Source organism: Amaranthus tricolor, chromosome 14, assembly GCF_026212465.1.
Source record: "Amaranthus tricolor cultivar Red isolate AtriRed21 chromosome 14, ASM2621246v1, whole genome shotgun sequence".
In the NCBI taxonomy this organism is placed as follows: Eukaryota; Viridiplantae; Streptophyta; class Magnoliopsida; order Caryophyllales; family Amaranthaceae; genus Amaranthus; species Amaranthus tricolor.
The window spans coordinates 10,714,251-10,727,826 of record NC_080060.1 but is presented as its reverse complement, the minus strand read 5'-3'; the positions used below and the strand labels follow the sequence as shown (position 1 = coordinate 10,727,826).

General features: G+C 30.9%; 1 protein-coding gene across 1 annotated transcript; it reads right to left on the bottom strand.

Moving 5' to 3' along the window:
* Positions 1-2,171: 2,171 nt before the first annotated feature.
* LOC130799652 (transcription factor MYC2-like) lies at positions 2,172-4,614 on the bottom strand. Its single transcript, XM_057662822.1, has one exon. The coding sequence runs from the start codon at positions 4,386-4,388 to the stop codon at positions 2,430-2,432; it is 1,959 nt and encodes a 652-aa protein (XP_057518805.1). The 5' UTR covers positions 4,389-4,614; the 3' UTR covers positions 2,172-2,429.
* Between the last annotated feature and the right edge of the window lie 8,962 nt (positions 4,615-13,576).

The following is a 13,576-nucleotide window of genomic DNA, read 5'->3' as shown; positions in this document are numbered from 1 at the left end:
GGTAACGGTTGTCGTTACAAAGATCATCATCAAGTTTGTTCTTAGTGTATCTTTTGTAAGTTTTATTTTCGTCATCAACAAAGGGAAAATGCAAATTCCCAAATTGTAATTTGTATTTTGCATTATTATTTGTAATAAAAATGACTTGCAAGACCTACACCTCTCTAAGGACCTAACCGGGATAGGAGTAATTCGAGGCGTCTAATCTATGTCTTAGACTACTGATACTCTTGTGCTTACCGGTTAGTGTTCTTGTTTTCGCCTTTGCCTTTTGACATATCATTATTCTATTTGTTTTTAGCTAGTATTTATTTATTAATATTTATGTATATTTTATTTATTTTTATATTTTTGAAAACTTTGGTTCGTTTTTTTTAGGTTTCATCTAGGGATCTGTCTCGAGCTAAGGGACTCTTTGGCTGCACTCTCTTTTATAAGTATGAGTTGTTGTCTTCCCTCCCTTTCCAGATCCTAATCATAGTTCCTATGAGCAGGTTACACTTGGTAAGATGATGATGATGATAGCTTGTATAAAATGCGGGCTCATATTTTATATAAAAGCATAAGTATATTGGAATGGTGGAAGAATCAATGTGTTCGACTTATATTTTTTATCGCATCTACACCTTTTTTTTTTACTTATCCATCAAACACTTTTTCTCATATGTATTGAATTGCTCACAAATTACGCTTAAAGCTCGCTTGGATTGAGTATAAATATTTAAGGGGATTAATAAAAGTCAAAGTGGAATAACAAAGTTAGATAAAAGATTAAAAGAATTTAATTGTAGAGAGGTTCAAGAATTGGTTAAAAAGTAATGAAAAATGGATGAAATAGCAATTAATTCACATATTAGGATATAAATTTAACCTAGGAGAAGATGGGAGAATATTTTCCTCCAAATAAGGAAAATTATTATCCTTTTTTATTTTTTTTTTTACTTTACTCTCATTTTATCTCTTTCACAATTATTTCATTTGTATCTCTACTTATCTTTATTCTATTAGTTTAACTTTTTTATTCCCTTAAATATTTACATTGAATCCAATAGAGTTCTTAAAATTAAACTTTATGGTCACTTCATTGTGTTTAGACAAGCACATCATAAACGATATTGGGTGTGTCTGTTCCATTAAAGTCTAGCTTGCTAATTGTTAAACAGTTTATCTTTTTGTATGACCAACTATTATTCCCTTATCCTTTGTTCGTATTGCATCCGAAGTGTTTTATTGATTTATAATATTTTTTTTTGCTAATGCCCATTGACAATAAAACACCAATATCACGCTAAGATGAGGTATAAGTTTATGCAACCTCATCATTAATAAAATACGAAAGTGAATTGTACCATACTAAGATCATCATTCATTGGTAAAGAATCTAAAATGTAGGGACAAAATGTAAAAAATTCGTACAATCATTATCAAAGATAAAGGTGTATGTAATTGAAACTAACATGTTACTTATAAGATGTAAGGTCGTACAACCCAATTACTAATTGCTAATTGGTAAAAAAGTTGTTAAGCTTGCTTTAGAAAATACCACTTTTCCTATACACCATTATGACTTTATGAGCACAAATACATCACCTTACCAAAATGAATGTACTCCAACGATTTGTTTAGTAGTCGGTATTAAATAACAAGAATAATAATTAAATTTAATGTGTTTTTAGTGGGAAAATCTCTTCACAAGTTTAATAGCTATGATTGTTCTTCTTTGATCATCACATTTTCTTCACAAATTCATTTGCAGGTTTTTCTTGAACCTCATATGTCAGACGATATTTGAGTTGATGAGCTCTATTCAATTACATCCTCCTCGTGATGAGGGTATTAGTCTGCCCAAACCCTACCCCTAGCCGAAATTCATTGGAACGATGATAATAATGATTATGATGGTGACAAAACGTGGAATTAAGAGGTAATGAAAAAAAATAAAGAAAACAATTTTTTTATGATTAACTTTTGATTAAGAGGGAAATGATATGATACTTTTTATAAAAATTTACACTTTAAATCATTTTACTACCATTTAGTACCAAATACCAATAAGCAAATCCGTGGCTAAGTAGCCTTAAATCCATTCATTTCAATGGTTGCAACAAAGAGATCTTTACCCCCAAACACAATCTAAAAGACCAAATTATAAACAATTAAACAATCAAAACTTGAGAATTGGAGCTAAGTTCTTATTTCCATTTACATAAATTGGTGTTCATGATATAAACCAAAACCCAGCTCCTGTTTCCTACATGACACTAATACAATCTAAAAACTGGAGTTCCCTTAAGCTAAAACTAAGATTAATTATACACTACCCAACAATAATATATCATACAAGGTTCAATAATGACTAATATGAACAACATACACAAAAATAATAATCATCAATACAACTAATCTTCTGCTTCAAATCTCTGATTTTCTTATCTGGGAGCTGATATTTTAGAAGCTAAGATCATTCTTAATTGATCTTGACTATAATATCTATTACCCATTTTTACAGTTGCTTGTTGGATCATCAATTCATTAACAACAGAAACACTAGCATGTGATACATCCAAATCCAATTCTTTTAAGGCTGCCATTAGCCTTGCAGCTGGGTGGTTTTTCTTGTTACAATTCACTCTAATCATTGCTTCCCATCCAATTATCTTCACATCAATCTCTAAATCTATTAGTGTTTGGCCTCCCAACACCTTTAGATCATTTTCGAGATTCGTTGGTGGTGATGGCGGTGGTTGTGATGTCGGCCCATTTTTAGTGGCTAATTCTCGCTTTAGCCCTTCTACTTGAGCTATCAATGCTTCTTTTTCCGACGAAAAATCTTGAAGCTTTGCCTTAAGCTCATTAATGTAGGATATGGCGTCGCCTAAGAGCGACGCTTTATCCATTTTCGACACATTAGGGACAACAGCTCGTAAAGCGTAGAACCTCTGGTTTAGCTTCTCACGCCGTTGTCTCTCTGCCTCGACGTGATTTAATGGCTCTTCTCTTCCGTTAGCCGGTTTTCGGCCTCGTTTTCTCGGACGTTTTTCTGGCTCAGCTACTAGTATACAACTATCCACTTCTTTTACCGACGCTTCTAAATCGGAATGCTCTGAATCAGCTCCGCCATTGTTGCTTGATTTTCCAATCCCTGACGACGCCATTATCACCCCAGATGTAAAAGACATGATTCCTTCGTCATTACTGCCTCTCGAATTTGGGGATCGTTTCTTCTTGCTGTTACAATCATCAATTATGAACTGTGAATTCGAACCGAAGATACCCACATTTCCATTCGAATTTGTAGTACTACTTCTTTTGCTATCACCTCCACCAAAACTCAATAGCTCTCCAGATTCGGGTTTTAAACCTCCATTACTCTTTGACCCGCTTCCATTTAACCCGGCATACTCAGAAAAATTCAATTCTCTGGTAAAAAACCCTGGCTTTTGTTGAGAAGTTTGAATCTCAACTGGGTTGTTGTTTTTAATCGGATTATCCAAATTAATCACTTTCAATTGCGGCTGCTGAGGTGGCGGCGGCGGCGGGGTTGGTGTATTCCTTATTTCCTTCACGACCTCTGGTGGATTCGGGTCATTGATCCACATCGCAGTTGGGTCACTTTCAACGGAAAGAACCGGTGCCGGTTCCGGTTCCGGTACCGGTACAGAAACGGATACGGGTACGGACCAGGCACTCGGATCACCAGGACCGGAACCAAAACAGAACAAAACCCTAACCTTATTCATCAAATCAGGACACTGTAAAATCACATCCGTCGACCCTAACTCGAGTACTCCATTCAAAACCGGTATCGACACCATGGTTTGAAGTCCGAAGCATGACCCTTGTTTGGCCCGATTACAAGGTGAAGTCGAAAGCCGGTCAGAACCCGCAGCCCAAATCGGAGTCGCGCTCAAATGGGCTTGACCCGGTAAATCCTCACCACTAGCAAAAGAATGGGTCATAGAAATGAGGAAAAACCATTCAGTATCAGTAACTTCCTCTTCCACAGCAGAATCTTCATTAGCCGGAGATCCAGAAATGAGTGAATTCAACTCACGGAGCACCCGTTTCCTATGTTCTTGCTCAGCTAAATCCTGGGAAACCCGATTACTAGCAGGGTTATCTTTTCGGGTTTTATTCTCTTCACCTCTATAATATCCATCACCCCACCCAAGTAAAGCTTGACCCGAATAATCAACACTATATTGCCAAAAAATAGCATAAGTCCAGGTCTCACCTCGGGATGTAACAGGGGTATCAATCAAAGCTTGAAGACGGGTATGGAGGGTATCTTGAGAAGTGGTAGTAGTATTAGAAGAAGGGATGAGAGTATCCATGATTGATAAAGATGAGGATCCATGAATATCATCAGAAGACCAAAGATTTATCATTGTGTTGAATATTTTTAGGAAAACGAGGAAAGGAGAAAATTCATGAAAAACGTGAAAGAGTGAGAGTGGCGGCTGGAGGGAGGAAGCGGAAGTGTGAAATGCGTGGGAAGCAAGAGGAAAGAATCTAGTTAAAATAAGAAGGAAAGACCGAAAGAGATAGGATTAGATAGGATTTAGGAACGAAGGAGGAAGTGGGTGGAGTGGGAATGGTTTTGAATTTTTTTAGTTGGTGAATGGAAACTAAGTAGTGACAAGGTTAAAAGGGTTTGCAATTCATTAATTTTTTTTCCTAAGTTGGTTATTTAATAGAAATAGATATTTAGTAAAATTAACTATTAACAGTTTATTAAAAAAAAAAGTAGATTAATAAGTCAAAAATAAGACCCCAATCAAATTAACTTTTTCATTTTGATTTCAAACCCAATTTTTTAGTTGGGTTTAAATTTATTTTCCAGTAATTTTCTTCTTTTGATTAATCAAAAAGTTAAAATCTTAAAAGTGATTTTACCAAATATCTCCTCTAAGTTCATACCAATTAAATAGTTACTCCCTTCATCCTTTTCATTTAACATCATTTTCATTTTAATTTGTCTTTTATTTTGTATCATTTATATTTTTGGATAATAACCAACTACTTTTTTTACCACATCTATATATTTTAACTTTGTTTTAATTGCATTTATGTAATTTATTCTCTTTTTACCTATTACCAAATATAAATAATTTTTTAAGAACTAATTTTCTCTTAGCTACTATTCTAGAGAGATAGAAAAGTATAGACTTTGTAGTTATGTATCAATTTTATGGATAATGGACCCACCAAGTCACTACTAATGACAAGTAAGACTTATTATAGTATATCTATAGACCTGGGAAAATTTGATCCGACCCGAAAATGAACCCGGGACTCGACCCGACAAAACCAGAACCCGACCGACCCGAAAGCGACTTAATCCGAAACATGACCGACCCGATAATTACCCGACCGAAGATGACCCGACCGGAAACCGACCCGTTTTGACCGATTTAATATCAATTTTTAGAGTAATTTCAATGTTAGAATTCATTTCAAATAAAATTTTAGTTTTCAAAGTATCTCAACATATTGAGTATATCACTTGAACCCTAAAACTCATCAACAGATCTCAAAAAACACGTATTTAACGTCTTTTTAGCCATCATAATTATTTTTCTTTAAAAACAGGACGTTATAATCATCTTAATTGAATACATGTATCTTGTTAAATCAGTCAAATGAGTTTTTAATTCTTCTACATTTCAGTAAGCAAATCAATATAATTTATACGAACGTTTCGCACGTTTGAATGAGCTTTTCAAAAAACGAATGTCGCTACCCTAAATTATAAAACGCGTATCTTATAAGACGAAATGAGTACTTAGTTAGTAGTATATCTTTCCAACATGAAAATTGTGAAGATAATTTTAACGTCATTTTTATCTAACGTTACAATTATAATAAACAAAATAACTTTTATAAAGCGCGTATCTTACAAGTCTTTCAAAATAAGTATTAATTCCCCTATTTTTCTTGCACTTAAATGAACCTAATATACCAACTATTTTTTGAAAATCGTACATGTAATTTCTCTAATGATTTTTTTTAGACATTTTAATGATTTTTTTTATGTTGAATTAGTCGATTGGATATTCTAATGTTTTATGGTAACCCGTTGGGTCAATCCGAACCTACCCGAAACCCAGAGTGATCCGACCTGAAACTGACCTGATCCGAAACTGACCCGACCCGAAAATGACCCGATCGAAATTGATCCGATCCAAAACCCGACCGACCGACCGTTTTCCCAGGTCTATATATCTATCATCTAATCATTATATATTCATATTCATCCCAATTAAAGAGAATACAATATAAAAACCATATAATTTTAACCGCATATCAATCCTTACATCACATTCATAACACATTCTAAGATACTTAATTACCTACTCAATCACTTTTTTTAATATGTGGGTCATACTCTCATAAACAATTTAAGGGAGACGGAGCTGCAGCTACACTAGGTAGATAAGAGGATGGTGCGAGCCGTGTAATTCCAAAAGTACCCACGCCCAAGGCACCAACAAGATAATAGTTACTACTAGTAGTAGAAGTAGACTAGTAGTCAATATTAATCGACTGACCCTACACGAAAGCTGTGGGGTAAGTGGTCTTACTCGGTAACGAGTAAGAGTAGGGTCAAACCTACTAAGGAACACGCTAGCCTATAAACGTGAGAACCTTAATTCTATACTTTATTTGGTAGTAATCCTTTCTTCTATTATACTGCTATATTTGACTTTTTAAGCAGTGAAATATATTATTTTATTTATTTATGCATTAAATTATATATATTTAAAAATTATAAAAAGTTAACATTATAAAATTATGTGATTAGACAATTAAGACTTTAAGAAACTTAATTTTAAGAAACATGTGTCAATGAACAAGCTATATTCAACTATCACATTAAAAATTAATTTTCTGATTTGTAGTTCATAAATGGTTATTAAATCTATATGTGCAGTTCAAAACTTTAAAATGAACTAATATGAACAAATATTACTAATAATCATTCATCTTGTAGTGAAACATAAAATATTTGTAGGATTTTACGATTTTATGACTTGTTTCTATCGATTTCAATCACATCCCTTCTCGATCCTAGATAAAATTAAATTCTAACAACCTTGATTGTTACTCCTTATATTTAGATGCTAATAAAAAAATTTTAATATTAAATTCTAACAACCTTGATTGTTACTCCTTATATTTAGAGGCTGATAAAAAAATTTTAATCAAAAGAAATTTTCAAAATTGACCATTATAGATGAAAATTAAAAAATATATTTAAAATGGCCGGTTATAATATTTTTGTTACTTAAAATATTTAATACTTATTTTTTCATTTTTTTAATTTCAGGATAATTAAAATTTCAAACGTCCTCCATTGGTTACATACTTACATTATATAATGTAGAGTTTTATTTTTTTTTTGAAATTACATTATATAATGTAGAGTTAATTGTATGTAATATCATGTACTACTCGTTGAATATAAAATGTAAACAAATTGGCAGCTGTTTGTAGTTTAGTTTACAATAATAGTAATTAAAAAATGAAAGAAATCATTGAAGACACGCAAACAAATATGGAGAATATTAAATACTTCAACAAGTTGCAATTAAAAATATAATAATAGCAATTAATTATAGTAAACTAAAGCATCAAAGAGAATGGAGTAGGAAGTATGCGTTGTCTTGACAAAAGAAGATCTCAACTTTTGATTTGGTCATGGGCCTATGCAATACATTTTCAATAATAAATCAGCTACAATAATAAACCACCGATTTACGAGAGATCATCTTTTAGTGAGATAAAATTTTAATAAAAAGCATATAAGTTGATAATATATATTAATTGAGCTATTTAATTCATTTATGAGATGATTAAGGTGAAACTGTTTCGTATAAGAATTTGTTTTAATCAAATATTAACATCATACTTATGTTAATTTTAAAGTGATCATTTACGGTTTAAAGTAATCACTTATTACTATTTTAAAATATTTATTTATTACTTTAAAATGATTATTTATATTCTAACAATCATTAATTATGTAAATCCGTTTCATAATAAGATAGTCTAATATATAGATTGATTGTATTGTAAGATAAGATTATTTTAAAATGCAAATCAAGTGGAGTTCAAATATAATATTATGTGACTTTATTATATTATAAAAATTAACAAGACACGTTTTGATGGATGAATATCGTGAAAATCACATTAGTTTTTGTTATCATGAACCATGATTTTGATTCCGTTTTCCACTTTCTTTATTTCTAAGCAAATTAGACGCATCATATATTTGGCAACCCTAACCATGTGGAAAACTATAATTTAGTGATATAATTAACCCTAGTTTATTTAAAATAAGAGTTTTAATAAAGTATTTCTTATGAAAGCATAAGTGAAACTTATAAAAGGTTATATATATTGAGGCTAATATTAAGAAAATTCTAATAAGATTTTACATGATTTTAGGATATATCACTATAGAGGATCAAAGCAACACTTCTAAATATTGTATAAGTCAAGTGTTGCAATTTTAAAAAAAGTTAGCTCAGGATTATTAGCTATTATTTTAAGAGAGCGTCTTTCAGTGAGACGACCTCAAAATAAGGAGTTCACTCATACATTATAATAATTGAACTATTTAACTCATTTGTGATGCGTATCTCAGAAAAAAATCATATTATACAATAATTTGTGCAAGATTATATATAAAGCATTAATTTAAACAATAAATAAGATTAGAACTTTTTTGGGTATAGTAACCAATAATTGTTCTTTGAAATGGGATTGAGATTAGAAGACTTTATATTCCAACTACTTTGCGTGTTCTTAAACTTTTTTTTAAAAAATTTGGTGATATGCTTTAGGTTAAGAGCTTGTCTGGATTCCTTGTGAAAAAATTAGGGATAAATAATAAGGGAAAAATATTAAGCGATAATGTTTTAAGGGGGAAACGATATGAGGTGAATTAAAGGAGGGTTTTTTTGACGCATTCTCTTTTATGAGCATGAATTGTTGTCTTCTTTTCTTCCTCTGACTCTAATTGTAGTTCCTATGAGCGAGATACACTAAGTTCGATGATGATGATGTATATAAAGTGTTTTTTAGTCCTTATAGTAACGTTGTAGTTTCAAATTGATTTCCACAATCACCTTATTTATAAATGTCATTGACTCTTTTTTGTCTAATGAAATATCTTTGACTTAAACATTAAAATCTCTAACATTTATGCAGAAAGACTCAAAATAATGTGACTCTTTAATGTCCAAATCGCCAATTTATCTCTTCACCATCTTCAACATTATTTGTCCTTTGATAAGTGTTGTAGATTAGGAGATAAAAAATCACATTTATTTGAGTTTTCATGCATAAGTGTTGGAGCTTTTAGTGTTGTAATAGACTAATGGTTAGCAACTACTGTATTGCAAAACTAATGTCATTTGCCAATAAGGTTATAGCGCAAACCAATATGACATTAGAGGCTAATCATAAAAATATACATATATATATAAAAAAAAAAAAAAAATTTGTCTACCGTTAGAAAATTTTGAAATTAGAGGTTACCATAAGGAATATTCCTAAATTAGTTTTAGAAAAATTTTCACGTAACAAGTCTTACTTTGACCAAAACTTGTTTATTGATTCCAACTTAAAGTACGTATTGTGTTTCTTGGGATGAACTTTGAAGTTAGTTTTTACCCAGTAAAGTTTACCTATTGTTGACCTGAACATCGTCACTTGTTGACATGACTAAAATGTGGAAATTGCTTGACGCGGTTGTATATATTTACACGTGACTAAGGTTATTAGGATCAGGATTCTACCTAAAATCATTGAGAGGGTATGATCGTACAAATATTCATTAATGTGCTTTGGATTATTGATTGTCAATCATATTTGTTCTTTTCTAAGTTTTAAGTATAAGTAAAAAGTTATTTGACTCTATCTATTAAGTTTTTAAAATGATACTTTTAATAATCATTTTTAAACTACGGTGAAATCTAAATTATATAGAAATATTTTTCGATTTAAACTACCCTTGTCGGATCTGATCGTTGAACTGTAGGATCGTAAAATTGAGTTATGACCCCACCACCTAAATTCTTGAGCTAAGTAGAATTGCACGATTCTACCACATTAAGATCCTTCCTACAATTCGGATCGATCTCTAATTTTGGATCGTAGGATCGTGGATCAGAATCGAGATTCTAATAACTATGCACATGATATATCTTTTAATTAAGTTTTGGTTAATTAAATTTATTTTTATTTTATTGTAATTTTAATTATTAATTCCAACTTCAAGTATTGTGTTCTCTCGCACAAACTTTGAAGTTAGTTTTTACGCAATAGAGTTTTACTTGTTGAGCTGAATATCAAGTCACTTGCAAACATGACTAAAATGTGGAAATTGCTTGACGTGGTTGTATACATGACCTTCCACGTGACATATCTTTTAATTAAGTTTTGCAATTCAAAATTTATTTTTATTTTTATTTTATTTTATTTTTAATTTAATGTAGTTTAGTTAATTTAATTTCATTTATTGCATTCAATTATTATATTTTATTTTTAAAATATTTTTAATTGATATTAAATATATGAAAATTCTATATGATAACAACTAGTTTTAAAGAAAACACAAGCGGTAATATTTTTAAATTTTTTTCCACATGGTTGCAGCAATGTTTTTAGATTTATAAACATTGTAATAAAATTCATTAACAAGTGGCATATTTCATTAACTTTGGGGTTTTTTTGCAAGTTTTTTTGAGTTTTATTTTTAAAAAATATTAAACTTTTGAACCCAGCAGCCCGACCTTCTCCCACCGTTCCCCCAACCCCTAATCCCTTCCCCTATTCTTGCCCATTTGTTCAAAGTTCCCCCATTATTAAGAGAGATTATAAAGTTAGCATAAAATAATAATAGTATATATATTAAGTAAAAATACATCATACTATAAGTTCCTCACTTAAAATAATTTATATTAGTATATCTTATTTATTCAACACAAGATAATAGTATAAATTAATTTACTAATTTTTCTAAATATCTTTTTAAAAAAAATAAATTGAATGTGAATTTACATAAAATTATAATACTCGCGATGTTCATTTAATTTTATTATACTATATATAAAAAATTCTCATTTTAATTTCAACCATATAGCAAAATAAAAGCCGTGGAAAAGTACTATCTCATTAAAATATTATCAATTACAATAGCTACAATAGCCTCTTTTCAATTATATTTCAGAAATATCAATATGTGGCATTTTAACAAATATTTTCGTGGAAAAAAATATGAGCCTCACTATAAACTAAAAATCCTAATGAAGGATAGCTCATAAAACTCCACCATTATAGCGGCTAGCCCCGCATGTGGCCGACTTGACGACTAACTACAAATACTAATAATAAGCTAATATATTTTTAAAAAAATGGAACTACAAAATTGAAGCAATTCACATCATACATTAATAAAGTTGAAACCTATTATCAACTCATACATAAACACATGCAACACTAGTTTTTGCTTTCAACCGATGCTACAACAAAATTAATTTTTTGCGATATAAAATATTTTAAATTTCACTATAAAGTAATTTACTAACACTTTATTTGGCCTTTAATGACATATGTAATTGTTAGTATAATCAATGGTGACATTTATTAGAATTGTTACTAAATTTTATGTCGCAAAAAATTTTAATATAATTTTTTATTATGTTGTTAAAGGGTTTAATAAATATCACTATATCCACTATATATATTATTAAAATTTTAAAGTAGTGATATTTAAATTAAAAGTCATTAAATATATCTCACTAAAAATATATTAATTGTATTGCGGCTATATACACATAAGGACAAAACATAAGTGTACGAATATGATTGGAAGTGCCCAGATTTCGTGATCTCCTGTACTAATGATATGGGTACAATTAACCACATGAATTGGGACAAAGTGGTCTATTTTAAGGGATAATATCTCCCTTTCAACAAAGACTTGAACCATGTGAATTGTGCGCAATTCGTCAATTATTAGCCCTATTATCTCCCCACCCAACGAACCAGAATCAGTGCTGCATATTACTATCCCTCCTTTAGATTGATCACTTATTTATGTTATGGCCAAACAATGGAGGGAGGACCCTACATTATGGGATTCGGACATTTTTCTAGTTCATTGCATTTCCCTTTCCAATTATTTGTTAGGTGTTGAACACGGTAACATATGTTCAGGTCTGCCTAAACGGTGGTGGTGCTTAGTCTAAGTCGGCCGTACCGGACACACATATTTTTAAGAGAATTTTAATGTGCTGACCCTAAATTTCTTGTTCTTTTACGTGGTAGATGAACATTTTTTATCCACTTTGTAATCTGATCTTCTAACTTTTCCACTTGGTAGGCAAAATATTAAAGTTTTGTTAAATTTATGTTATTATTGTTAATCATAACGACTTTTTTTCATAAAAGCAAATGTCTCAATTAACCATATCAGTTTCTTTTTTGAAAAAAAAAATTAAAATAAGTACTAAAACAAAAACCTTTTGTCTAACACATAAAAGTGAAGGTCATCATACGGATTAAAAAATTATTTGTCTACCATGTGAATAAGTCAAAAGTTCAATTAAATTTCAATAATTTTTATGTTTAGAATTTGTTTACGGCACCATCAAATTTAACTTAATTGTTTGATTTACTACTCCTGTTTCAGTGTTGAAACGAGGAAGTGCAAAAGGAACTTGAAATACTTGAATAAGAAGTATTGTAGAAATCAATTGTCCACGACCTGTAGATGTGAAGTAGTTCTTCCATCAATGTGACCTAAACTCCTGCACCACCACACGTTAGCCTTGTTCGGGGGTGATATCTCGAAAAACCCCTCCGACGCTCAAGTCAGATCGTTGATGAGATTAAGGAACACGTAATATCAACTTGAACGCAAGGTAAATTAATGGAGTTGGAAGATTGTATTCAGGTTTTTTTGGAGAGTAACAATTTGGGCAGAGTTTTTTGTTAATGGAATCATGAGACCCTGAGATGGTGTTTGTGGATTTTATTAATAAGAATAAGGGGGAAGTTATCTTGGAGACGGGAGGACATCATGGGTATTAGGGAGAATGGTGATAAATGATGGGCAGTTATTTTAGGGTTATGGAAGTTACATGCTTGGCAACCAAGTTAGATGACTAAAAAGTTCAGAAAAAGCCCATTGACCGAGAGTCAAAGTCAACGGAAAGTCAAAGAATATAAAAATAATATAACATTAATAATTAAATAAATAAATAAATGAGTAAATATTACCGTAACAACTCCTATTAAATTGTTCAACTCATATATATTGTCGAAAATAGGGGCGAAGGGAAGGCTTGGTTATGGGTCAATTGATCTCACAACGCTTTTGAATTATTTTCTTTTTGAAACGTGGTATTTTTTGGATCGCAATACTATTATTAATTTCATTTTGTATGATTGTTTTTGATACGCAAGTATTCATAAAAGTACAAACTAATTAACGAACAAAGTAAAATCGTCTGTGGTCCTTCCATCAATTAAATATTGTTAACTTTACATATTTTTTAAA

Bases quoted from the DNA above. Each gene is read 5' to 3' on its own strand.
- LOC130799652 (XM_057662822.1), bottom strand. From the start codon at position 4,388: ATGATAAATCTTTGGTCTTCTGATGATATTCATGGATCCTCATCTTTA.